This window comes from Macrotis lagotis, chromosome 4 (assembly GCF_037893015.1).
Source record: "Macrotis lagotis isolate mMagLag1 chromosome 4, bilby.v1.9.chrom.fasta, whole genome shotgun sequence".
In the NCBI taxonomy this organism is placed as follows: domain Eukaryota; kingdom Metazoa; phylum Chordata; class Mammalia; order Peramelemorphia; family Peramelidae; genus Macrotis; species Macrotis lagotis.
The window spans coordinates 153,670,077-153,697,885 of NC_133661.1; the positions used below are offsets into that span (position 1 = coordinate 153,670,077).

The 27,809-nt window shown below is 33.7% G+C and overlaps 1 protein-coding gene and 1 pseudogene across 10 annotated transcripts in view; one reads left to right on the forward strand and one right to left on the reverse strand.

Annotated features, from left to right (window-relative positions):
- Positions 1 to 551: 551 nt before the first annotated feature.
- Positions 552 to 27,809, reverse strand: part of DENND4A (DENN domain containing 4A) — a 152,786-nt gene continuing 125,528 nt past the window's right edge. For 7 of the 10 annotated variants that reach the window (XM_074234435.1, XM_074234431.1, XM_074234426.1 and 4 more), the window contains 13 exons: positions 27,592 to 27,738; positions 20,062 to 21,176; positions 17,741 to 17,930; positions 15,908 to 16,002; positions 12,124 to 12,299; positions 11,704 to 11,841; positions 8,252 to 8,462; positions 7,747 to 8,001; positions 4,985 to 5,102; positions 4,850 to 4,876; positions 4,214 to 4,376; positions 3,957 to 4,021; positions 552 to 2,250 (listed from right to left, as the gene is read on the reverse strand). In XM_074234435.1, the coding sequence (XP_074090536.1) occupies positions 2,114 to 2,250; positions 3,957 to 4,021; positions 4,214 to 4,376; positions 4,850 to 4,876; positions 4,985 to 5,102; positions 7,747 to 8,001; positions 8,252 to 8,462; positions 11,704 to 11,841; positions 12,124 to 12,299; positions 15,908 to 16,002; positions 17,741 to 17,930; positions 20,062 to 21,176; positions 27,592 to 27,738 (2,837 nt within the window). In that variant the 3' untranslated portion in view covers positions 552 to 2,113. The remainder of the gene's footprint in view (positions 2,251 to 3,956; positions 4,022 to 4,213; positions 4,377 to 4,849; positions 4,877 to 4,984; positions 5,103 to 7,746; positions 8,002 to 8,251; positions 8,463 to 11,703; positions 11,842 to 12,123; positions 12,300 to 15,907; positions 16,003 to 17,740; positions 17,931 to 20,061; positions 21,177 to 27,591; positions 27,739 to 27,809) is intronic. The other 3 variants (XM_074234436.1, XM_074234434.1, XM_074234433.1) reach the window with 1 other exon arrangement.
- LOC141520472 (ribonuclease H1 pseudogene) lies at positions 26,703 to 27,372 on the forward strand (annotated as a pseudogene).

The window sequence follows — 27,809 nt, forward strand, 5'->3', positions numbered from 1 at the left end:
AGAATAGGACATTTAGATTTATATAAGAATGTAAAATACATTAGTAGCCAAGAAAAAAAGTAAATAACCATGAAAAAGGTTTTTTACAAGGGAAAAAAAACAGTATTTAAGTACCTCATTACAAAAGTGATGGGGTAAATTAATTACTGATGCTCAATCCCACAGTCATCCAATATATTATCTTCTAAGAAGCTTACTGATAAAAAATTTTCAAATTTATTAGTGAATTAGAGAATTACAATACCAAGTATGAAAAGCTTACAATTAGTTGAGAATAGAAAATGTGGTGGTGAAAAAAGAAGCAGGCAGAATATCACATTATTGAAGTAAACTAATATCAGCATAAGCCTGAGTTAGGAGTATTGATATATTTCATGCTGATCATTTCCTCAAGTGGAAAATTGTAAAATCTTTTAAGATAGTATCATTCACTGGTGGCTCAACTTAACAAAGAAGCCCACTTGTCTTTTAAGTGATTTAGGGAGTAAATGATGGGACTTTTAATTATATTGCAGTGAAGGTATGTCTTGTTGTCTTCTATAAATTGCTTCACACACACACACACACACAAAACATACACACACACACACACACACACACACACACACACACACATACACACACAGTTTGGGATCATTTCCTTGGTCTATCTCAGCACATCATCTGGATAATTTTCCTTTGTTAATGATAATACATGCATACAAATCCAAACAATAAAACCGTTAAAGTAACTAATGATAACAAGCGATACTTTTTTCCCCTTGGAAGAAATATCCTGAAAACCCTCAATAGAGCAGTACAACTAAGTGTTTAAAACAAAACATAACAAAAAACCAAATCAATTTTTGGTATCTCCAAATACTTAACACTAATGCTCGAAACATTCAGCTCATTTGTCTAGTTTTCATAATTTGTAGATCTTGATGATTTATTTCAAGTTACCTTATTAAATATGGGAAATCTATTCTGTAGTGATGAATATTTTGCTCCATATAAAATAAACATTGAATATAATTCTAAATGGAGTACCCTGACTGTGTTCCCTAAAAATGACCATGTAGCACAGCTGATATATCCAATCTCATACATTAAAATTGGAATATATCTGCTATACTTGTCATCTTCCATATTAAAATTAAAATTAGAATAAAACTTTTGGAGTAGTGTTAACCTACTTGGAATGCACACCATTTTCTATGTCAATAAAATTTATGTTTAATTTTGCAACTTTTCCTCCCAACATACTGTATATAAGTGCAATTAGCAACAACAACAAAAAAGTGCTGGATTCTTCACTGTACGCTGAGCCTGAGTTTAAAAGATTCAGGAGAATTAGATTTGGGACTTATACTACTCTCAAGATTGTTAGTGTGCCAATCTTGGTGGTGTATAGGGCATATCACTCTGACATTTACACATACACATACAAACTTATGGCTTCCCAATGTGCAAATGCAAACTGAACCCAATACAACACTGGGGTTAGTGTTGGCATTTTTGGATCAATTGTGTGTCCTTTCCGCCTTCCTACACTCCTTTCTTCCAATTGAAAATAGGTTGGACTATTTGTTCCAAATAGCAGCAGACTTAAGAAGGAAGAGCATGAAATTGCTCATTTAAAGTTTAAATTCATTTTAAGTTTGCTATAGTAATTTTAAAAAATTAAAAAAATATCAACTTACTATAAACAATTTAAAACATGTATAATACAACTTTGTATTCTTTGTAACATCTGAATAATCTATGTAAACAGCAGATCCTTTGATTTTGTTATTTATTAGTATTCATATATAATTTTTATCACTGTTTTCCAAGAGACTGTCTTTTAACTTTTAATTATGGTTTTTCCCCATCATGAAACTCTTTATAGAGGGAAACAACAAAAGGACCAGGAAGTAAAGCAGCATTTAGCCCACTTGTTACTACTCTTTAACTAAAACATTTGTAGTTTATTAGGGTTTTCTGACTCTGCTGCAAATGCATTTTCAAAAAAAAAAATGAAGATAGAAATTTTCTTAGAGACTTAAGTGGTAATTTTTACACAGACTGTACAAAACAGTGCGTATCTATGCATACACACATATTTATGTAAATATATACACATAAATTTATTTTAAAGATAAGGTTCGCCAAATATTTTTCGACATTCCATCACTCCGGTGCTGGGTGGCCTATCACAGTTGTGCGTACTCTTGACTTGATTAGGTGTGAGACGATCATATGCCATCTTGTATTCTCTGTCAAATGCATCTGTAAATAGAAATTTGCATTTAAAGGGTATGTAGGATCAATAACTATGTACTAAATTATTTTAGAAACACAAAATCAAAAATTTGGAAAGATTATCTAGAGGTAATTTTATTCATCTTCTAAACTTAAACTATCCCAAAGTCCACTGTTTGTAACATATTCCAATGTCTTGCAACCCTTAGAATTACACAGTTCTTTCCAAATTAAAATTTACTGAAAACTAACTGGGCAATCTTTTGTAATATCCTAAAACTAGACATTAACCAACTCTAATTTAGCTTCTCTAAAGGTTAATCAAAATTTTATTGCATACTTTGAAAGACTTAAGAACTTTGATCAATACAATGACCAGCTATAATTCTAGATGATTCAGGATAAAACATGCTACCCATTGCTTGACAGAGAGATAAGAGGGTTCTGATCAAGATATATTTTTCTAGACATGGCTAACTGGGAATTTTTTTTGCTTGAATTTGCAAATTTGTGAGAAGGGTTTTTGCTTTTATTTCTTTTTCAACGAAGGGGAAGAGAAAAGAGAAGCTGGATTTTCATTAATTAAATTATAAAAATTCTATTTGCTTTCTAGACCCCTGAATTTTCTAACAATGGAGTTGGAGTTAGAGGCCTATATATTTGAATATCTCCTGAGTAAAGATAGAGGGGTCATTTTGAGGACCACATCCTCTTCTTCAGTTTACATATCCTCCTGTTAATATCAGGTTGGTGTTTTTCCTCTGAAAAAAGGTACTAGGGGCTGATTCATGTTAGATTTGTGATTAACTATAAATTCTAGTCCTCAGATGGCACACAGGAAGGAAAAACAGTTTCCTTCTTCCTTTTTCTATTTGACAATATTTTTTTCTCCTACACCATGTCCCACCCTTGGCCTGGTGTAGCAATGTGCAGATGTTAGGGTTTCATTATTCATAGTACATTAACGAAATTATTGACTAGTATTATCAAATATCACTCAAAATGGCCTGTCAGGTCAATATGGAACTTTTGATATTCTTTTGACATGATCCTTTTAACTAAGGAGGTGATCATATAATAGGAGCACATTCTATGCTATATTTTTTTAATTTATCAGACCAAATCAAGATGGTCCAATCAGTTAAAGCTACCTTTCCTTATAGAATTACAGACTAAAAGGAACCTTAGAGGTCATCCAGGCTAATCCCAATAACAGAAGAAGAAAATAAGGTTCAGGGGAAGGAGAAGGTTTTAGTTTCAATTGGAATCATATCAGTAACTATAACAGGGGTTATCAAATGTGCCACACCCCCAGCCTTAGAAGGTTTTCTGACCATTCACAGTAATTTAAATGGGATGGTCCCAAATCATTTTTCTCTCTAGGTAACAATGACCATTTTTTGCATTTTTTTTCCTGAGGTTTGGAAGAGGCAAATTTAAAGAAGAAAAACATGAGCCAACTAAGCAAGAAAAGTATGAGGACACATGAAAAATATATTTAAAATATGTAATTTAAAATAACCAGTATTTTCATCAAAAATTCTTATTTATCTTTCTTATCTTAAAGGGTTAAATCTTTGGAGAAATATGTTCTGATATGAAAGTTTACATTTATTGTTTGTTTTTAAGTTACTGCATGAAACGGGATGATACTTATTCTTTTTCTTGATAATAACTTGCATTAAAAATCATAGTGCTAAATAAGTACAAAATATTATTAGAATGAATTATACCTATGTCAATGTTGTCTCTTCCTAGTGCCACAAGTGAGAGGAATAATATTTCTCTATATAAACTCCTGAAATAAAAATAGGAGGGGGTTAGAGAAAGGAAAGTGTTAGGTTTCAAATATTAGAGGAAAATATGTATATACTAAAAATAGACAAAACCAGTTTTGACAGTGAATTGCTAGGCAAAGAATTAATAATTTGTTTTGAGGAACCTCATGCTCATTTTTAAATGTTAGATTACTTAAAAGAATGGTTCTTACCGTTGTCGTTTAAGATGAGGCCATTTGTTCAGTATCTCTAAAATCTGACTCATTGGTCCATAGACGTCATTCATTTTAATGCTTTTTACCATGCTTTTTAACAGTTCTTGGTTAAATGAGTTATCGCCTTTTTGCAATAAATGGACCATTGGGTATTTTTGGGCTATAAAAGAACCAAGATAACAAAAAAAAAGAGTTCATTGTCTAGAAAAAAGAAAAAATAATTAAGCAGCAGTTACTGGCTTTTTTTTTCAGATGAACACTTTAAAAAATTTTTAAATTAAAAAAAGCACCAATAAAACAAATTAAGAACAATGATAGGACAAAGAAAGAAATGGTGATAAAAATATGGTAGCAAAAAAGGAAAAGACAAGTATGTCTAATGGGTAACATTTGGGCTTAAAATATAAGTTTTATACAAGTAATAACAAATATTTTGCCCCTCAGAGTACTCCTTAAAAATCTGAGGTGGCAGTCTAAGACTGAAAACTAGTAAATGGGAAGAAAAGGAATCAGGATGAAGCAATCTACTGAAAGCTAAAATATTTTCTGACATGCTCATGCATGTTTATGCATGTACTACCCTACCCCCCTTAAAGAAATCCACACATTAACAACATCAAGCATAGCACTCACTCTCAAATAAAAGAGTACGATTTTGACCTGAAAGACAAAAAGTTGCATTAAAAAATATCATTTGTATGACTATGCTACTTGAAGAAAGTAATTAATTATATATCAACAAAGATTTCTTCTTAGAAAGGCACTTACTTTGTGCATTCCAGAGGATGTATAAGGGTTGTCCTGGATCCTGGTGTAATTTCATGTTGTCCCATAACATCTGAATTAAAACATATTTACTGTCTTCTGACATACAATGACGGGGAATCTAAATAGCAAAAAAAGAGTAAGATAGTATGAGGAGTTTCTTATAAATTATTTCAGACACAAACTGGCAGTCAGAATAAACATGACATAACATATATGTGTTATATAAAAAAATTACATAGTCCCCCCTCACAAACTCCCCCCCCTTCTTGGAACTGGTGGGAGTGGAGTGGGAAGGGGAGAAGAGGTGAGGCTGGAGGAGGGGGGGAGGGAAGGAGGGAGGCAAGCACGCAGGAAAAAGCAATAGGTGGTTTCATGGCTAGTGTGTTTCCTTCTTTTCTCCTGTCTCCAATATTGCGGCCCAGAAAACCCCATGGCAATATGGTAAGGAGGCAGTTAGGTGGCTCAATGGATGAACTGCTGGGTCTGGAGTCAGAAAGACCTGTCTGTAGACATTCAACTACCTAGGTGACCCTGGGCAAGTCACTTAACCTGTTTGCCTAATCCACTGGAAAAGGAAATGGCAAACCACTCCAGTATCTGCCAAGAAAACTTTATATGAAGTGGGTTAGAGTTCACTACTGAACAACAAAAAAGAAATCTTAATGATGCTAAACTCTCTCAAAGTAAATATATCAACATTAAAAATTAAAATACTTTCCACATTAAGGCATAGTACAGGTGGTAAAAATGTTGAAAAGTTAAAATATTAAAAATATTTAAAGCTTGGCAGTTAGTAGTAGTGAAAAATGTGGTTCCTGGTCCTAGTTCTGTCACTAACTAACTGCAAATTGAGGCAAGTCACTCATGGCTCTGAAAATTAGGGGAAGGAGGTATCTGTGATTCTATGATTTAATTAAAACTTTTCCTAACAGTATCTACAATATAGTCATCTCATTTAAAATGCTCATGTTACTTTTATAACATATGTTTCATTTCATTAGATAAGAAGTGGTCCAATATGCCAAAAATGTACTTGTGGGACCTCTGAAGAGGGGGCTGTCATGGGTGCTTAATGAGTTCTGAAGAGGTGGTAATTGCACTAGACCACTTATGGCTCCAATGGATCATTATTTTATTGATGTGAATGCTCTCTTGAATGATAAAGATGGTAGCCTATCTGGTGAGATTCCTGTCTATGCTGTCCCTTCAGAACCCCAAGAAGGTCTAGGTACTAGACTGCTTTCCTTGATCCCATCCAAGGGAAGCCTAGCAGAGGACTTGGGATGTCATCCCTCGTCTTCATCATATTACCATGTTATCTAATTTTCACATCTGATATCTCCCTGATGACAGAATTCACTCCTGTTCTGAGGATAATGATGTACTATTCTACAACATAGGGCATTCAGGATGTTTCTATTCAGGTTATTCAATGTGTCTACTGGTGGCAAAGTGGATAAGAGTGCTGGGCCTGGAGTCAGGAAAACCTGAGTTCAAATCCAGCTTCAGACACTTCCTAGTTGTGTGACTGTGGGTTTGTCACTTCACCTTGTTTACTGAAATGGTAAACTCTATATCTTTGCCAAGAAAACCCTAAGTGGGCTCGTGAAGAGTTGGTCATGATTGAATGACAATGTGGCAATTAAGAACATTAAAATATCTCATTGGTACTGTTGCCAGAACCATAGTATTTGAGAGTTGGAAGGGACCCCTATGGTCATCTAGTCTAATCCATACTCAAAAGGAATTTCTATTTCAAAAGAATCCTTCTTACCTTTCCCCTCAAAGTCATCATTGAGCTTCTACTTAGACTTTTAGTAACCTCAGCCACCAACTGTGGAGGCAACTCCTTCAACCTCTGGGCAATTATAATTTTGCTTTTTGTCTTGACACCAAAATTTCAAATTTCCTTGTCACTTTCATCCATCATTTCTGATTCTGCCCTCCAGGCCACACAGAACAAATCTAGTCCCTCTTCCACATCACAGCCTTCCAAATATATGAAAATGGCAACCATGTATACTCTGTATCTTCTTTTCTCTACTTCTTCACCATCTGGGGTGCCCTTTCCTGGACACTTTCTACCTCAGCAATGTTCTTCTTAAAAGGGTGTCCAGAACTGAACAAAACTGACTAGAGGACATTATGATGAAGACAGAGCACAGAAAGACTCTCCTCTCTTTATATATGACAGCTATACCTCTTACTGAAGCCCAAGGTCAGATGTGGGACAACATCACAAGACTGACTTATGAGGAGTTGCCAATCCACTCTAACCCCTAGGTTTTTTTCAGACAAACTATTGTCTCAAAAAGAAAAGGAAGACAAAAACTATGCCTTCCCCTCCTGTGCCCAGGAAGTTACTTTTTTGTTGCTGTTCCTAAATATAAGACTTCACATTTATTCCTACTTTATTTCATCTTATATTCAGTACAATGCTCCAAGCTGTCAAGATCTTTATAGATCCTGATCATGTTATTCAATGTGTTAGCTATTGCTCTTATTTTAAGAGTCATCTGCAAAATGGATGAACATGTTATGTTTTTATCCATGTCACTGACAAAAGTTATAGCAAATGGAAGGGAAGAAATATAATTAGGAATACATTTTTTAAAAGTTCTATAAATATGACTGTTAAGGTCCTAGAATAAATGAAATATAATGAAAACCAATTTTTTTTAGAATTGAGAATAGGCAAATAATTTTTGAGGCAAAAGAACAATATTTTAATACCATATTTGGTACAGACTTTTCTCTCATACCTTAGAATACTTATTACAATGCTCAGAAGACAAAATCAATCCAGGTAAATTACTGGGTAAGTCCAGACGTCTAAAATACCACACTAGATTCCAAAATACAATTGGGTGATGGTCTACAAAATCTGCCACCGTTATTGCATTATCGCCTTCATTTTCCAACAAACTTTCAAGCTCTTTCCATACCACTAATGGACTCAGATATGGAACAGTAATAGGATCTGGACTTGGAAGGTCCCATTCTAATCCCAGTGAATCCTGTTGCAAAACAACAAAACAGGTATACAAGTATAAAATATTTGAGTGGAATTATACTTTTTAAACAACTGTTATGATATATCACTTAAGTAGAATAGTAATAATTTCCTTATAACATTATTATGGAAGCTAAAATGCTTTACTAGTAATAAGGTTATTTAAATTAAAGCTATCAAGACTACATAGCAAAAGGGAACTAAAATTAAAGCTAAAGGACCACTGTGCAAATTAAAAATACCAATGGGCATACCGCTGCTCCTTGCAAAGATGCTGGGAGGCTGCCTGTAGAAACAATGTGGCTCATCTTTTGTCCTCTTGTTTCTTCCTTGTCTAAGGGGCCAAAGGTACTGATGCTCCTGGCCACTGGAAATATTGGGCATTTTGATGTGCTCAAATTTTGTCTCCTTCCTTCAGGGATCTGAATACTTCGGGCACATGAATTTTCTTGCTCTTTAGATTTTCTGGGGGGGAGGGGAAGAAGAATTGGCAATACTTAATACACATCCAATTTATACAGAGGAATATAATACAATGTACATTTCTATAGTGGTCATGATGGTTTCTCTTCTCCAGGACAAAACTTACTAATAAGTCAATCAATCCTCATGTGCCATTCTCAAGGCCTCTCACCTCTCCCTTCAAATGAATTTTGTTGTTATTTTGCCTAATTCTATAAAGTATCCTCTCTGCAGTTTTATTAGTATAACCCCAATATGTAAACTAATTTTGGTATCCTCATTTTGAGTACATTAGGGAATTCCAACCATGAGCAATGAATATCCCACTAATAATTTAAGTCATATTTAAGTTTATAAAAGAGTATTTTGCAAATATATTTTTATAAGCCTTGAATGAATCTTGATAGATTGACTCAGATTCTTTAGCATTTTGGAATTGTTACAAATAGAATCTCTTTCCTATTCCTTTTTGAAGACTGTTTTTACTATATAGAACCAAATGTTGATTTTTGTTAATTTACTCTGTATTTAGTTATTTACTGATGCTATTGTCTTGATTATTTTTTTTTTCCTTGGGTTCTCTAAGAAAGCCATCTTTCTTTCTTTTTTTTTTCCTTTTGTAAGGCAATGGGGTTAAGTGACTTGCCCAAAGTCACACAGCTAGGAAATTATTAAGTACCTGGGGTCACATCTAAACTCAGGTCTTCCTGACTCCAGGACTAGTGCTCTATCTATTGTACCACCTAGCTGCCCATGAAAGCCATTTTTCACTAGCAAATAGAGATAGTTTTGTCTCTTGTCTTTAACTTCTTTCTCTTATTACTAGTGTGCAAGCATTTCTATCATTTGGTGAAACAGTACTGGGGAAAGAGGACATCTCTGGTTTGTCCTTGTATACTGACAATGTTTCTCCATTGCAAATTGTGCTTTTAATTTTAGCTAATACTTTTTTTCTAATTTCCTTTCTATTGCTGGTACTTTGTAGAGTTTTTAACATAGTGAATATTAGTACCTTGTCAAAAGAATTTTATATTTATTAATACAATCATGTGATTTAGGATACTTTGCTAATATGGCTATTTATATGAATTGTTCTCTCAATGAAGTACCGTACTTGCATCTATTTTGGTTAAGTTGAATACTTTTTTTCATTTAATCATAGTTTTTTAATTAGGATTTTATGCAAAGATTTTGAAATCTACATTCTTTAATGATAAAGGTCTATATAATCCTTTCTTTGCTTTAACCTTTTCTAACTTTTAGGAATCCTTTTTTTCATATACTCCATTATTATCTATATTTTGGATCTGGAAATTCAACAACATAAAAAAACTGTAGCATATCTAGCCTATATCTCCTCATCTTTTCCATTTCTAGGGTAAATTATAGTTTTCACATTCTCTTGATTTACCAAACAGTTCTATCAAAACAAGAAATAAGGTTCATCTGGCATTACTTCTTTTTTGTTTTCAATTAATTTTTTTTTTTTTTTACTGATGTCCTGACATAACATCATTCATTGTTAGGGGGAAAAACCTCCTACCTCCTCAAGAATAAATTATTTCTTGTCTCAAAGGAAATTAATTAAACAGGAAACCCTGATAAAGGGACATCTGACAAGATATATCACATTCTGGCTTCTGCATGATGTGGAATAAATTGTGCCCATAGCCACCAAAAAAAAAATATACCACATTCTGCAGTGCTAGTCCTCTTATCCTCTGGCCTGAGGGAGGTTTCATTTTCTGATCTTCTGGACAGTCAGGGTTTTCCCAAATGCTCAGAATTCAGTTTCCTTTTGAGTTTCTTTTCTTTTTTTAAAAAAATATTTATTTATTTAAGGCAATGGGGTTAAGTGACTTGCCCAAGGCCACACAGCTAGGCAATTATTAAGTGTTTGAAGCTGGATTTGAACTCAGATACTCCTGACTCCAGGGCTGGTGCTCTATCCACTGCATTACCTAGCTGCCACCCTTGAATTTCTTTTTCATACTTGTCTTTTTGGTTCTGCTTATTGCATTTTGTATCTATTTATGTAAATCTTTCCACTGTTTCTCTAGATTCCTTCCCCTGCCTTTTCCAAAACGATGATCATCCCACCCCTTCTATATAATATTAAAGAACTGTAGACAAATGCTGCACTAGTAATATTTTGTATCTAATGTATATGCCTAGTATTGAGGTCATTGGGTCAAAGGGTACCAATAGCATGATCACTTTTGCACAAATTTAAAATGAGAGTCACAATGAATGGATCAATTCAAAAGTTCATTTAACTACGCATTAGTGTGCTTGCCTTCCCATTGTCCCTCCATCATAGACTGGTTTTCTGTTTTTTTGTTTTTCATTTTTGACAATTTTCAGAGTGAAATAAAACCCCAGAGTTTCTACTTGACATAGGTTAGAATTCCTGTCCACCTCTGCATATCCTTTTCCTTTGTTTTCACTTGCAAATCCTTCTTCTATATTTTAAAGGGGCACTGCCTCCTCCTTAAGAGTGAGGAGAGCTCTTTAGCATACTCCTAAGAAAGGCTGACCTTCACTGAGTCCAGGGAGTAAATACCTGGATATGTCCAGGGCATCTCCTAAACTCTGTCTGGTGACCACAGAAATTGTTTTTCATTATTATCTGCAAGGGAGCTCCTCCGTCACTAGTAGTTAATGTGGGTGGCTCATGGTGCCAGTTTCCAGAATGAGCTGCTGTGACAAACTGTCTGGTGAACTGAGCTAATGACGTTGGTGAGAGGCTTTCTTTGGCAGTTCCCACCTCATCTTAATTTTTCTATGTGTATTTTTGTCTTCTCTAAGGACAAATTTTTCCCTTTAGGATAAGTAAAAATAAAATATGCAAATTTTTACTAATATCTTGCAATGATAAAGTAAAAAATAATCTGAAGCTTCAAGTTTCCTATGAACTTTGCCTTGCAAAAAATAGAAAACCATGTTTACAAACTTTATTATCCATTTTGGTGACATTTCAATATATTGAAAAGTTTATGTGATCATGAAGTAACATTTGGTCTACTGATTCATTTTAAAGCTCTTTTAAACAACTGAAGGGAGGTGAAAATTTTTCATAACTTCAGAACAGTTAAACTCCTTTCTCAAATTGTCAACTATTTAATAGTCTATTTGTTTAAGAACCTAAGACTGCACTGTAAAAGATCAGCAAATAAGATTAAAACTGAAAATATATGTATACCTAAACATGTGGAAATATATGACACCATGTAACCATAATTACCTATTTGCATTAAAATTCACTTGAGCAGAAATAGCAACTCCTGAGGCTGATGAAGAAATATATGACTTCCTTGCTTGATTTGAACATGATGATGGAAATTGCATATTCTCAGTTGAGGGACTGGACTTTAAAAAGTACCTACAATGTAAATAACAGATGTTTAGGACTTTTTAAAGAAAATGTATACAAATACGTCTCTTTAAATAACAATAATGTTAATATTACAGATAGCATTTATGTAGTACCAGGCACTGTACTTATTGCTTTAAAAAATTATCTCATTGGACCTTCATGACACATCTGTGAGGTAGGTGCTTTAATTATCTCCAGTTTACAGTTGAGGAAACTAAGGCAAACAGTTTAAAAGATTTGCCCAGAGTCAAACAGTTAGTGAATATAAAGAAAAAGAAGGGTTTTTACCTGCCAGGTCTTCGTAAATCTCTTATTTCAATATTTAGAAATGGTAAGAAAAGATTTCCACAAAAAGGGCATGTAGTATTGAGATTTGAATCATCTGCTGTCCAACCAGCCATGATTTCTTCATCATGTACAAGACAGTCACAAGTTCGACATCTTGAACAGCTTGATATGAGAACCTGTAAGAGAAAACAAAACACTTAAATTTTAGTAATTTATGTATTTTTCGTGGTCAAGTTTCAAACTATTCCTTAAGAGTTATCTATACAAACTGAATTAAAACAAAACCTAATTCAAGAAATAAATGTATCATTAGACTAACATTCAGATTCATCTAAGAGTGGTAGGAAGAATACTTCTGGACTCAGAAGACCTAGTTCTACCATCTATGATCTTCATGGCCTTAGGAAAACTACTGGGTCTCTCTGGACCTTGACGGTTTCATCTGTAATATAAGAACTTTAATTACAGTACTTCAAAGGTTTGTTCTAAGGATGAAATGGAAATATATGGAAAGTGCTTTAAACATCTTATCAAATAAGATAAGTTATTATTATTATTATTATTATTCATAATGATGTTTCAAAGAGAAAGGAAAATTAGTTCACCATCCCATAAATTTCATAAATGATTTCCCTGGGAGTATGGAGTTGATCTGAAAATTGTAAATTTGAAAATGAATTCAAATTCATTAATCTGAAAGCCAAGGCAAGGAATCAGAAAAAAAGATTTTGAATTGGACATTCATACTGATATTTTTATTATAAAATAATATTATATATTGTCTAGAGGTTAATAGTTACTTCAGTTTAGATACAATTGTATAATTTACTGTAATCTTAATAAAAAAGTTACTATCTTAGTGATTTCATTATTACAAATGTTCCATATCCCTAAAATATAAGACATTTGGAATAAGTAAAAAACAAAGCTTGCTATAGTTATTTACTAATATGTACTTTATTCTTTCATTTATTATGAATTTAACTTTAGTATCAAAACCAATTGAACATATTTAAAACTACTTAATTTTAAAATAGAATTTGAACACACTTTTTTCTTTTTTTCAAGGCAATAGGGTTAAATGGCTTGCCCAAGGCCACACAGATAGGTAATGATTAAGTGTCTGAGTCCAGATTTGAACTCGGGTACTCCTGACTCCAGGGCTGGTGCTCTACCCACTGGGCCACCTAACTGCCCCTTGAACATACTTTTAACCAAAACTACTTATTAGTTATTCCCTCTGTACTGCTTTCCAACATTTTGTGATTCATTCATTTGTGCATATATTTTTCTGTTTATATGGTCAAAGATAAAGAATCATTCTTTTAATCTTACTTTTGTAAATTTGCCTTATTGCATATTTTTCTGTTTCTTTATATTTTTATTTACCATTCTTAACTAAATTTTAATATTCCACTATTTTGATGTATATCACAGTTTGTTTAGATATCCTTCTTTTAGACACTTAGTTGGTCTACTTCTTTTCTATTACAAATGATGGAGGCATTAATATTTTACATAGATTAAAATAATGCTCCTATATATATATATATATATATATATATTTATAATAGTGGGACAATTGGGTTTAGGGTACATATATTGTTCAGAAAGATATTATCCTATAGGGAGACATTTAGGTTGTTTCCAGTTTTTTGCTACTATATAATTTGAGAGGAATTTAGACCCATGACTTCCTAGGTATAGAGAATTCATGATGAGCAAATTTCCTCTGAAGGATAATGCAGATGGGCAATTGCTCTGCCCTTCCTAGGCTGACAGAGATGACCAGGGTGCTGCAAGATGCTTTATCCAGGGACATGTGGTCACTCAATACACAAGTGGAACTTGAAGCCATGGCCTTTCTGACTAAAAGGCTGACTTGCTATCTACTATACCATGTTTCTTCTCATTTTATATACAATGGAGCTCTTAATATTTTTGCATAATTTTTAATTCTCTTGGAGTATATCCCAAATAGTGGGAGTATGTGGTCAAAAGTTATGATTAAAAATAAACAACAGTCTGGAAAAGCAGCTTGCTTTCCAGAAAGATTGTATGAATTTGTAGTCTCAGCAGCAATATATGTAGATATTCTTTCCCCAATGGCCTGTGACAATATCTTTTGTTGTTACTGCTTATTTATTTATTTTTGGCATTTTGACAGATGTAAGGTGGCACTTCATCATTATTCCAATTTTCATTCCCTTGAATGAACTTTCTTTTCAGGTGATTATTTTCAATTTTCTTATCTTCTTTTTTATTCATATTCTTTGGCCATTTATCTTGTAGAACCCACAGGGTACCCTTAAATATTGGTATGAATACCATGTAAATTTTTGATGTCAATTTTTTCTCCTGATATAAAGACCATAAATATTTTCCTTTAATGTGTTATTTTTCTTTATATCTTGGTTATGGCATTAATAATAAAAATAGTTAATATTTATATAATGTTTTAAGGTTTGCAAAGCACTTTCATCTTCACAACAAATCTAGGAGGTAGGTGCTCTCATTATCTGTATTTGACAGGAATGAAGAAACCAAGGCAGACTGAGATGAAGTGATTTGCCTAGAGTCACACAGGTATCAAGTGTCTGACATCACATTTGAATTCAGGTCTTTCTGTCTCTAGATCTAGTATGCTATCTATACCACCTATCTCGTGGTGTTTTTCGTTATGTAGAATTTTGTGCAATTTAATCCATCCAACTTTTTAAAAATAATTTCTTTAACAGACAAAAATTTAACCCCTTTCCAAAAATAAGAAAACTTACTTTTTTTCTTATAACCTTTTAGTGCTTTAAAAAAAAATACTTGGTTCCTTGATAAAACTGGTATTGTTAGATTGTGGGTAGAAATTCATTTGTTACGATATTGCCATCCAATTTTTGCAAAGCAATGAGGTTAAGTGACTTGCCCAAGATTGCACAGTTAAGTAAGTATTAAGTGTCTGAGGCCAGATTTGAATTCAGGTCAGCTGACTCCAAGATCAGTGCTCTATCCACTTCACCACCTATCTGTCCTGCCATCCAATTTTTATAGGCAATGTTCTGCAGTAGAATGTAGGTTGAATTTAGAGGTCAGAGGAGGAATCCAGCTTCAATCCCTGACTCTAACATTTACTGTCTGTGTGACAACTGGTAAGTTATTTAGTTTCTCCTGTTCTTAGTTTCTTCATCTGTAAAATAGGCATTTACTTTATAGGTTTCTGTAATGTTACTTTGGGAAACTAATGAAGTGTTTGTAAAGTATTTTGTAAATCTTAAAGTACTATGTAATTTGCAATTATAAGTATCAACACCCTATATTAAATAATAAATCTTTTGTCTAGTTTTAATTTCATAGGTTTAACAATAATAATTATATATTTAAACCTATTCCTAAATTCTTTGGGTTGTCATTGATCTTTATTTCTAATTTTAACTCAATATCACATAATTTTAACAGCTTAGTAACAGTTTAAAATCAGAGGACAAGTTTCCCAACTTCAACATTTTCCTTTCAAACTCTCCCATAATATTCTTGCCCTTTAAATTTCATATACATTCAGGAAAGATTTTATTCAGATCTATTAAAAAACTCACTGATATTTTGATTCTGTAAATTTGAATTTGAATCTGCAAATTAATTTTGGGAGCACTGACATTTATATTAGATTCGTAATGCCGCATCTAGAAACACCATTTGCACTTCCAGTCATTCAGTTCTTCTTGTATTTTGCTCTCTCCTCTGTCATTTCAGCTTCACATTTATAAAGATATTCTTTTGAAAGAATCCTTACCTCCATAGCATAGTTCTGGAAGAGATTTGTACTACTTGTGCTGCAAGAAGAAGCCAATTCTGATTTTCCAGGTAAAACCAACTTTGACAGGGGCCCTGTTCATTGTTAAAAAACAGCAAACAACAGCTTTCAAATTTGAACATAATTATAGTAGATTTAAAAATAACTAAATGCAGTGCATTTTCACAAATGAAATGACAATTTTAGATGTCAGAAATAGTAATTCAAGGAAGGATTCTATGTGTGGATTCTATATGTAGAATAGTAGGATTCTTTATGTAGAAACCTTCAAGGCATAAAATACCCCTAGAACAAAAAAATGCTGAAAATGTGTTTTTAATATGTACATTTTAGTTACCAGGGAAAACAAACTGAAGTTTGATTGATCCAGGTAAATATTAGGTTCACTTACTCAAAAAACATTTCCTGAGAATCTATTGTATAATTAAGAGGCTTTCTAGTTATATGCTGTATATTATAGGTTAAGAGACCTTATAGTTATATGTAGTATAACATAAGTTCCTTAAGGGCAGGGAGTTTTTTTGATATTGTTTTGTCTTTTCACTTCCAGTACCTAGTATTTTGCCATGCATATAGTAGACAATGAATACTTGCTGAATTGGTTTCAATTAATAGTCTGAGGGAATCAAAACTATTGTGCGATCTCTCTCTCTCAATTCACTGCTTTTGCACTAGCTGTTCCTTATGAATAGACTGCTCTCCTTCCTTATTTCTGCTTCTTAGAATCTCTGGTTTTCTTCAAGTCTTTGTACAATGGTCACTGTCTACAGTGGTTCCCCAACCTACTAGTGTTTCCTTCTCCAAGGTCACCTTGTGTTTGCTTTGTGTCTCATTTATAATTACAGATCTAAGTGTTGTCTCCTGTAATAGAGTACAAGGTTCTTTTGAGCAGGGAATACTTTTACTTTTGTCTTTGTATTCTCAGTACTTGGAAGGGTTATAAGCACATAATGATGTTTAATAGATGATGATTGATAGATAAATGAAAAAAAAACGAGTTCAGCTTAAAGATTTTTGAAGTACTAAACACATTAAAATAAAAAAAATAATGAAAGTTGTTTTGTAACTATATCTGACTACAGGCCAAAGGAGTTCAATTTTCCAGTTCACATATATTACTACAGGGTTTAGATATGTATTTAAGGGTCAAGGTAAGGAAGGAAGAAAAACCCTAAGAGAGAAATCTTCATTTTTTTTTTTTTAGGTTTTTGCAAGGCAAATGGGGTTAAGTGGCTTGCCCAATGCCACACAGCTAGGTAATTATTAAGTGTTTGAGACTAGATTTGAACCCAGGTACTCTGACTCCAGGGTCAGTGCTTTATCCATTGCGCCACCTAGCCGCCCCAAGAGAGAAATCTTCAGGAAGTTTATGTAATGGTACAAGAATTAGACCAGAACTTGAAAGATTTAGCTTTTTTAGTTCTGTCAGTCATTCTGCAACACCTGAACAATTTTATTGTTTATTTCAGTCTTCCAATCTGCAAATTAGAAGTATTCATATGCTCCTTCTCTAATTAAAAACTAATTTCTCATTTTGTTTGTGCTCCTTTGTGTTCTTGGGCAAGTAATAGGGTCCTTTGTTGGAACTCAATTTTCCCACCTGTTAAATGGAGGGGCAAGTTAAATGATCTCTAAGAATCTTTCTAAAGGTGAACACTGAGAAGGTGAGCCAGGTAAAAATACAATATTCATGGAAGCATTCTATCATTAGAGTGAGGAATTATTAAGAAAAGAAATCATTAAATTCATAAAAGGGGCAAGAAATGAAATGAATATGCTTATTAACACAGTAATAGAATTGTTAAGACAAACCCTCGCAAGAAGCAGTACTTTCCAGACTTGATCTACTAAGTCCGATTCCCTTTGTCTCTGAAGTGATGTTATTTTCTTGAGGGGAAGGCATTCCTTCAAACTCATTGCAAATATCTTCATCTGTTAGAGAAGTAGATTCAGAATCTAGGGCTCCAACTGAAGAAAGACTAGTTCGGTCTGAACTCTGATCCTAACAAGATAATTAAATTGTTTATTTCTTTTACCTGTAGAGAGTTCACTATTGTAAAGTCAAACAACTAATTTAATATGCCCTTTTACTAACATGTTTAGGTCTATGGACATGTTCAACAGGAGAAAAGATGATTTAACAAAACAATAAGAAATGTATCTTTGATAGTTCAGGGGAAAACACAAGCCTCAAGTCTTGTCTTTTGAGATATATGTCCATCACAAAATGCATTCAGAACTTATAAATTATCCCAATAATAAACCTGAGATCATAAAAAATGATTTTTCTCACTTCTAATGATTTTATTTCATATTAATACCAGTCAAGAAGAAAATAATTACTTCAAATGAACATTTAAAGCTATTTTCTTAGTGACTTTGAGGAAACAATTATGTACTTATTTAAAATGTTTTTGTTTCATTTCATTATATGTTAATATGCTCTGGAAAAAAGTCAGATGGGCAAAAAGAATAAAATAGAGTCCCTAGTTTATGAAAGTTCCTATGTCTATGAGACACAGTCAGAGAATCTTTAGTATTTGATTAAAATTAATACTTTCATTAGCTCTGAGCTTTAAATGGTAGTTAGTGTAAAAGAAAAATCTTCTCTTTTTTTAAGAGGCAATATGGTGTTATGGAGGGAAAGTTGGTTTAAGAAACTAGATGCAAGTTCCACTGACTGTGTGACCTTCGATAAGTCCTTCAATGAGGCAGCTGTGCAGAGGTGCTGATCTGCGTAAGCTTACGTAATTAATACACCTGGGAACTCCCTGTATTAATTATCAAAATGCAGTACCTAGCCTTTTCTTGATTAGAAAGGCATTGCTGTGGGGTTTTATGCTGACCTATGCAGTGTCGTAAGATTTCTTTCCTGTTTCCACTATAGAAAGATTAGGACACTGGACATTGGAAAGTCAAATCAGATCTTTGTCCAGAAAAGTCTGATAGGACAAGTGCCAGGCATGCAGTTAGCATAGTGAGAAAATGAAACAGTAAAGAAAAAGGTATAATGAAGGTCTTTGGAATCCAAGCTACCCTTAAGTTCTGAAGCTCAAGTACTGGAGCCAGACTGAGAGTATAAATTGTGTAGAAATTGCTTTCATTTAAGAAAAGTTCAGTGTGAGTTGAACAGTTTTCTCTACTTAGATGTGGGAGTGATAGAACCAATGTCAAGTGAAGCACTGATCAATACTACTTAAAAACTTTTGAAAAGGCACATCTGATTATACAGGGATATAAATTTCTTCAGAATCTACTCTAAAGTATATGTTTATTATTTATAATTAGTAACTTGTTTATAATGAATGAATCATTATTATTGCAAACATTTTTCTAATATTAAAAAGTACAACTGATTAGGAAGGTATGTGTTCATGTTACCTACAGGAAGCTGAGCTGAGTTAGAAAGCCTTAAGAAGGTACTGTCATTGAGCTATTAGAAATCCCCAAATTGCAAGCAGAGAACATCAAAGGTTTCTGAAGGATTAGTTTTATAAAGCTAAGAGAGGGCTGAACTGCCTACCCATTTGTTAAGGTTAAAGGCTATTTGCCTTTATTTTCACTCTTGGCCAAAAAACACAATTTGAAAGTGTGAGTCTACCAAGCAAATGAGGGTACCCTCTTCCCTTCATTAGAAAAGGAAAAGTAAGAAGAAAAAAATGGCAATGGCAGTATCTATAATGCAACAAGAGTAACAATTTCTGCAATGTTGAAACTGCTGATACTGTGTTCTACTTTTTCATGTGAATAATATATGCCAGCTTTCTCCTCCTTGTTATATTATACATCAACAGGTGTAGCCAGAAAAAAAAAATTTGAAGACTGAGGATCAATAAATAATTTTCCCATGATAGACCCTAATGAAGACTTACTTTTAAGTTAGTAAGTTGTCTTTCTCAGTGAGATTACAGAAAGAAATCTAATTGATAAAATTTCTCCCCTTTAGTGACCTAAATCTTGTTTGTTCTTTTTCCTCTGACATAAACAATCTAAGGGTTTTTTTTCAGTTTCCTTTTTAGTTTTATTTCTTTCATTTTTTTCAGTTTTCTTTGAACTTTTATTATAAACTATTCCAGCAGTCATGTATTTTAAAATTTTCTACTGAGGGAGTGGAAATGACCAGGAAGCCTTACCTTGGAGGGTGTAGTATACATTGTGAATCTCGTATACCATTTGCTTGCCTTCTCTGCAACACCTTTTCCAGCAGAGAACATACTACTCTTTAAAACATCCAATTTAGGTGTTATTAATGTATCCAAATTAAATGAAGGTGATGAAACAAGAGTTAATGTACCAGTCATATCCTGAGATTGTTCCCTAAGAGGACAGGTTGGTGAGAAAGTTGGAGAAGACCAAAGTCTATCTCTGGGTTTGTCTTCATTTTTTATATAATAACTTTTAGATTTGGTAAGTCGCATTGGCCTGGGAGAAATGGGAGGAAGGCTGGACCTTCTACATGGTTTGACTACCGTTGGACTTTTTTTATTTGCTGTTTTGTCCTCATAAGCCCGTTGTAAATCAATGCTCGGTGTACGGCTAGTCAAAGGACTGCTCATATTATTCATGTACATCACAATTTCCTCAGCTAAATCTCTTTTTGCTGACGGTGTGGAAATGCTTTTGTTTTCATCATTATCCTCATCCTCCACCACCTCTTTCTGCTGCTGCTCAGTTTCAGCAGCTAAAAGTGAAAGTGGATCAAACCCAGCTGCAACATCAGTTTTCTCAACAGGTTTTATTGAGAAGCTGCTGTTCATTCTTTCAATCCTTTTGGGGTTTTGTGTAGAGGTGGTCCTTGCTCTTGATGTATCCACTTCATTGTCTAAATCTTCTAAATCAAAAATCACAGGAGAGTCAATTTTATCTGCCAAACAGTTAGTACCATCAAAAGGTGTGTCATCGTCACTAGATTCTTTTTCCAGACTGTCTCTTTTTGATCTCAAAGATGGATTTCCAATATCAAGGGTTTTTGGCCTTGGGTTTTTCTGTATAACATTTGAAAGAATTTTTGCATCAGCTCTTAATTTTTCAACCATTTCTCCAGGGTTTTCTTCCTGGTTAATCCTATTGATCATAAGTCCCATCAATACACCTCCACTAAGATTATGATTTCTGTTTTCCCACGTCATCTGTTGTTGCAAAGCTGGCTCTACATCACTTTTGTGCCTTTTCCTAAAACTTCTTTCAATATTTTCTGTTTCATTTGTTTCTTCAAAAGAAGATATTAATAGCAGCTCAGATGTGTCTTCTGAAAAGCAGGAAAGGTAATTTAGTTATGAAGAATGTAACATGAGAAAATGAATTGCTTTCAATACCCTCTCTGCAGATTAAATCAAACCAACAAATAAGTAAAACTTTTATGTCTTACTATTTTCCAGATGCTGTGCTATGTATTGGAAGATTAAACTTTAATACTTATTTTTGCTATATAACAAGAAAATCCCATATTTTTATAATATTTTATTTATTTTGAGTTTTACAATTTTCCCCCTAATCTTACTTTCCTCCCTGCACCCCCCACAGAAGGCAATTTGTCAATCTTTACATTGTTTCTATAATCCCATAATATTTTTAAACCAATTTTGCTAACTGATTATATGGCAAAGATTACATTTCATTACTTTGGAAAACAGAAAATACTTCACTAAGAAAACAATTAAGAATAAAACAACACACCTTTAGAAATTAGCATTAAAACAAAAGAAATAGTTATACTTTTTAAAACAAAAGAATTCCTTTAAAGACATTAATCATGAAAGCAAATTCAGTTCAATAAACTCAGGTTTCCACTATGTTTGAGGTATTCTGCTTGGTGCTGGGATTGAAAACACAAAACTGACCCAGTGCCTGGTCTTGTGGAGTTTGTAGTTGACTTCTGAGAAATGACAAGCATTCGAATAAATGGAAATTATATTTGAAGTAAGATAAAATATTGAGAGTGTTAACAGCAGGGTAGGGGATAATCAGGGACATTCTTGCAATAGTGGTGACATGTGAATTTTTTTTTGAGGGAAGTTGGTGATTCTACCAATTGTGTGGAGAAGTACATTCCAAATAGAGGAGGCAGAAGGAATAACCTGCATGCATTGTTTAGAATATGAAGGAGAATAATACAAAATAAGAATAAAAAGGGAAGTCATGGAGAATTTATAATACACATTAAAAATTTTACATTTTATCCTTGAGACAATAGGGAGCCAATTAAGATTTCTGAATTGGGGAAATAAGGTCAAATCAGTTGCCAATTCTACTTTGTTCTTACTTCATCCACATCATCTTGGTTCAGGCTCTCTTTAACTCTCACCAAGATTACAGCAAGTCTCCTAATTAGTCTCTCTATGTCAAGTTTGTCACCATTTCAATCTATCCTCCACTCTTCTACCAGAGACATTTTTTAAAGCATCTATCTGATTATTTTACTCATTCGACTCCAGCGACTTCCTATTGCCTCTAGGGTGAAATATATCCTCCTCTCTTTAGCTTTTGAATCCCTCTACAATTTAGTTTCCCACCTAATTGCATACTGCTCTCCCCTTGCTCTTCAACACAGACCAATAATCTCTTTCTCATCTCCATGCCTTCACCCTGAATTTCCTCATACCCGGTCACTTCTTCCGTACCTTCATCTCAGAATTCCTTTTTTCCTTTAAGACACAGCTTAGGTACTATCTTTTACATGAAGCTTTTCCAGATCCCTCCGACCAGTAGAACCTGTCAGTACTACTTTGTACTTAGCTAATTTTTGTGGATATTTTTACATGTGTATGTTTGTATGCACAATATATGTATCTATATATATGTGTCTGTATTTCTTAACTTTATTATTTCTTACTAAATAATATTTGTTTGTCCCTATTCAGAAATTTATTATTTCTTAACTAAATTTATATTTAGATGAACTAGAATTTAAGCTCACTGTGAGTAGAGGCTTCCATTCTTTCTATCTGTATCTCTAATGCCTGGCACAAAAATAGGTATTTAATGAATAATTGTTGATTGATTTAGGGATTGATCTGAATTTTGGGCATATCAGCTTGACAGCTGAGTGGCAGATAGATTGAAGAGAAGATAGACTATTTGGATGGCTATTGCAATATTCCCAGTGTAAAGTGATAAAAGTTTGAATTAGGGTAGACACTGTGTGAAGTGAGAGAAGCAAATGGATATGAGAAATATGGTCAAGGTAAAATGGATAATGCTTAGCAAATGATAGACTATGAGAAGGAAAGAAAAGAAGAAACTAAAGAACTTTCAGTTATCATGGTGCTGTGAACTGAAGATGAATGAGATTAGTTACCAGGTAATATCAAGAAAACATTATGTACATGCAAAAATTCACAAGGTTGAAAAATTGGTCTTTGCTACTGAAAACCAATCAGCTTATAATAAAATAAATGAAAAAAATTAAGAGAGTAAAAATTACAAGTAGGAATCCAATAACATGAATGATCTGAAAGACTTAAGAGTCTCATCACCTCAATGACCAACCAAAATTCCAGAAGACTCATGATGAAACTGGTTATTCACCTCTAGAGATAGAGAAGTGATGGACTCAGAGTACAGATTGAAGTTTATGTTTTGTTATTGTTGTTTGGACATAGTTAATATGGGAATTTGGTTTATGTGACTATACATAATTGAAATACGTTTTGTTTTTCTTGATTTCTTAATGTTTAGTGGGAGGGAAAGGTAGAAGGGAGAGAAATCAAATCTGAAATGAAAATAAAACTGAATAAAAGAAAAAAAATTGAAAAAAGAATATAGAAAGGGAAATTTTTCTTTACATGGGTGGTCTTTATCTCAATAAAAATCTAAAACCTGAAGGAAAAAAAGGACAAGAAACAAGGGTAAAAAGAGATACTCCTTTTGAAGAAAGGTCTTGACCAGATTTGAACCTACCACAGATGATACAATCAGGACCTTGATTAGAACATAAGAACCTGCTGCAAGGGTATACCTTAGTTGAAAGAAACATGACAGAAAGGGGGCAGTGAATATGGAGAAGTATATATTAAGAAGATACATTTATGTAAGAAAATTCAAGAACAAGATGGGAGGGGAGAAGTAAGGTGAAGGAAAAACTGAAGCAGAAACAAAAGCAATATTGTCATGAGACTAGGAGTTGGGGAAACTGTTCACTTCCCAAATCTCTCTCTCATTTCAAAATTCCCTGTCTTTTATCAATTTATTGATAATAACACAATCCTTGTGCCCAACTAAGGTTTTTACTTTTTTCCCAAGACTTCATAATCTTGAACAAGTTCTGATAGGGTCATTTTTCTTTAATGAATCAAAAGAAGTGGATATTGTCAACATTTTGGGGCAATTCTTTGAGGTTGTCACTGATGTTGATAGGAATCAGGAAAAAATTTCTCATAGGAGACAGCATCTGAGATGTGCCTCAGAGGATTTAAAGAAGAAATTAGGTAAGAGCAAAAAGGAGAACTGAGTTTAGAGAACAGAATTCAACAACTGTCTGAAACACAAGGGGTGAAAGAGAGTAATGTGAAATAAGTCTGGAAAGGTAGACTGGAATCAGATGATGAAGGACTTTGAAAGTAAAGAATCTAAATTTTTTCTTAGAGATCCAAGGGAAAAACTGAAAATTTTTGAACTAGAGAATAAAGTGGTCAGATGTCTGCTTCTGACAACTTCTTAGAGGATGGACAGGAAAGGGGAGATATTGGAAGCAAAGAGACCAATTAGGAGGGTATTTTAATAGCCTGAGCAAGAGATGACCTGACCACATCAGTGGAATGAAAGGCATGAATGGAAGAGATACTGTAAAGGTAAAAAAATCAACACAATTTGGTAAGTAATTGAATTTGAGGCAATGAAATAAAGAACTAATGATAACTCAGAGGTTATAAATGGGGATGACTATATGGATAATGATCCCTTCAAAAGAAAAGAGATATTTAGGGAAGGGGAGATTCAAGGGTTGGAAAGGACTTGATGACTTCTCAGTGAAGTAAATTCATGAAGCCAATGCAAAACTTTAATAATGTTAAATAATATAATATTCCCCTAATACTAATAAAATAACCCTATATAGTACCTCTGAGCAGAAGATATCCAATAGTTTTTCAGAAAAAAGATACACAAAATTAGAGCTAGTCTTTATATGATGAAACTTCAATTAAGACAGTTCCCAAATATATAAACATATATATATGTATATGCTTGTGTATAAATAGAAGCAAAACTGAGCTGATTCAAGAAATAAAGATGCATAATCACATTATTCCATCAAAAAAAAACCTTCTGTGTCTACTAAACCCATAAATGATCCGCAGAACAAGGATAGGGATTTGTGGGCTATATTTTGTCAGACTTAATTAACTAACTTCATTAAGTAATTAACTTAATGTCAAACTTCACACTTAATTCACCCCTAAAAAGGTACTAGATTTATTGAATTTCAAGTCTGGCCTGCAGTTGTCTTGGCAACAGCAGACCAATATGGTCACTGGTCAGGGATTCCCCACCCTTGCTGTAGAAGGACTATAGAATCATTAATTTAGGGCCCCATGAGACAGCAAAGGACTAGGACAACCCTCTCCTTTATCGATGAGGTCATGGAGATACAGAGGTTAAGTGATTTGTTTGAAATCACACAGCCAGTTAGAAATGAATTTAGGTTTTTTTCTATTAACCATGCCATGCTGACTCTCTAGGAATCTGAGGTTGGGAGTCAGCAGACTCAGGTTCTACAATCTGACCTTGAGTAGCTCACTAAACTCCTTAATTCAAGTTTCTCCATCTATTAAAAGGTAATAATGCAGGCTTCTTCTGATTATATTATGATATTGCTGTGAGCCTATAATAAAGTTTCAAGGTCCCTAAATGCTACTGATACTAGTATACTCTAAATTGACTCCAATCACAAGCATCCTTATGGCTCAGTGGATAGAAGATCAGCTCTGGAGTCAGGAAGGCCTGAGTTCAAATCCGGCCTCAGACACTTAATAATTACCTAGCTGTGTGGCCTTGGGCAGGTCACTTAACCCCACTGTCTTGCAACCCCCCCCCCCAAAAAAAAAGAAATAATAGGTAGTTTTTAAGAATTGGCCTGCCTAAATAATTAAGTATCTTGTTGCCAACCTGGTGATAATAGGCCTCACTGAACCTGGCTAGGTTGATTTTTGGAAGACATATAAAAACTTTGCTAGGATTACACTTGAAGGTTTTTTTTTTTTTTAATCATGGTGGAACATTAAAGTATAAAATGAGATTATATTGTGTAAAAGCATTTTAAAAAAGTAAAAAGCATCAGATCTTATTACTGTATCTCAACTATAAGATATAGGTTATTGCTGCTGGATGGGTAGACTGAATTTAGGTACAAAACTGAAGATGTGCATTTTTCTAACCAATGAAATTATGCAACTATGCTTAATTTTTAATACAAGATTCAGCTTACTAATTTTTAGAGCTCTCAATGTTTCATCTTAAAAGTAGCAACTAAGTCAATCTTTGGTAGAATTTGGGTGTATAACTGACTAATTAAACAAGAGTTGGTTTGTAATATAGTACAGAGCACAAGTTACTTGGCCATGATGTCAAACATCACATGTAGACATTGATGATGACATCAGTATCATCATCACTAGCATTTATATAGCACTTGCTATGTACCAAGCATTGTGCTAAGCATTTTATAAATATTATTTAATTTAATCATTTAATAAAAAGACCAAAGACCTGTGTCCTCTTCTACTGGGGCTAGCCACGAGAGCATAGTCCCTACAGCCACTATGCTCCAGAGCAGGCCATGCTAAGGCTCTGGGCTGAGGTTCTCAGAGTTGTGCCTTTGGCTTCATGGGCACCACCAACCAAGCACCAATTTTCTGCTACTGAGGATGAGGCTTGGACCTTTGTCTGAAATACTGCAAGCCCTGATCCTTCAACAGAAAAAGAAATGTGACACACAGGACCTCAGAGTGAAGTCAAATAAGAGACCCTGTGAATCATCAGCTGAAGAAGAATCTTGCAAAAAACTTGAAAAATGAAATTCTGACTTAGAACCTTTACTTAGCAAAGAAACATTTTCTTTTATGGGAGATGCATCTGTAGTTTACCCAGACAACTGCTGCTCCAGTAAATGGGAAGAGGAAAGCACAAGCAGGCATTGGTGTTTAATGAGGACCAGGCCATGAAAGACTTCCTGGGCAACAGACAAACCAAAGAACAGAAATACATGCTGCCTGTAAAGCAACTGAATGAGCCAAGAATCAAAACAGTAGTATATAATATGTTTACTATAAAGGAGTTAAAGACTGGAAGAAAAATGGTGGGAAAAAAGTACAGGAAAAGATGTCATTAATGAAGACTTTTGTAAGCTTCATAAACTTATTCAAGGCATAGATATTAAATGGGTGCATAATCCTGGTCATTCAGGGTTTCCAAGCATGGAAGCCACTGATAAATTACAAGAGAAGTAACTAAAATATTCCAAGAATCAACTTAGTATAATTTTTAAAATCTAATTAAAGAGCAAACCAAGGGAAAAAAAGACCATAAAACTGAACCTAATTTTAAATACTGACATTTTGGGTTAATGATAATTTTATATTCTGACATTTTGGGTTAATGATAATTTTATATTCTAGACAGAAATTTGGTTTATCATGCAAGGAACAAGAATGTAATATATAACTTACCTGTGCTTCCACCTGATACTTCATCTGCATGGCTAATCCTACCACTTGGGCGAACTATACTAGATGTAGGCTTTATACTGCCTGTATTTTGATAATTGAGCTTAGGAAGGCAATCAGCACTTCCTTTTGCACTCTCACTCTCAGACACTGTAAAGAGAAAAAAAATTCATTTAAAAAATTTTTGGCATTAAAAACAAGAAAAATGATACCTGAGGAAC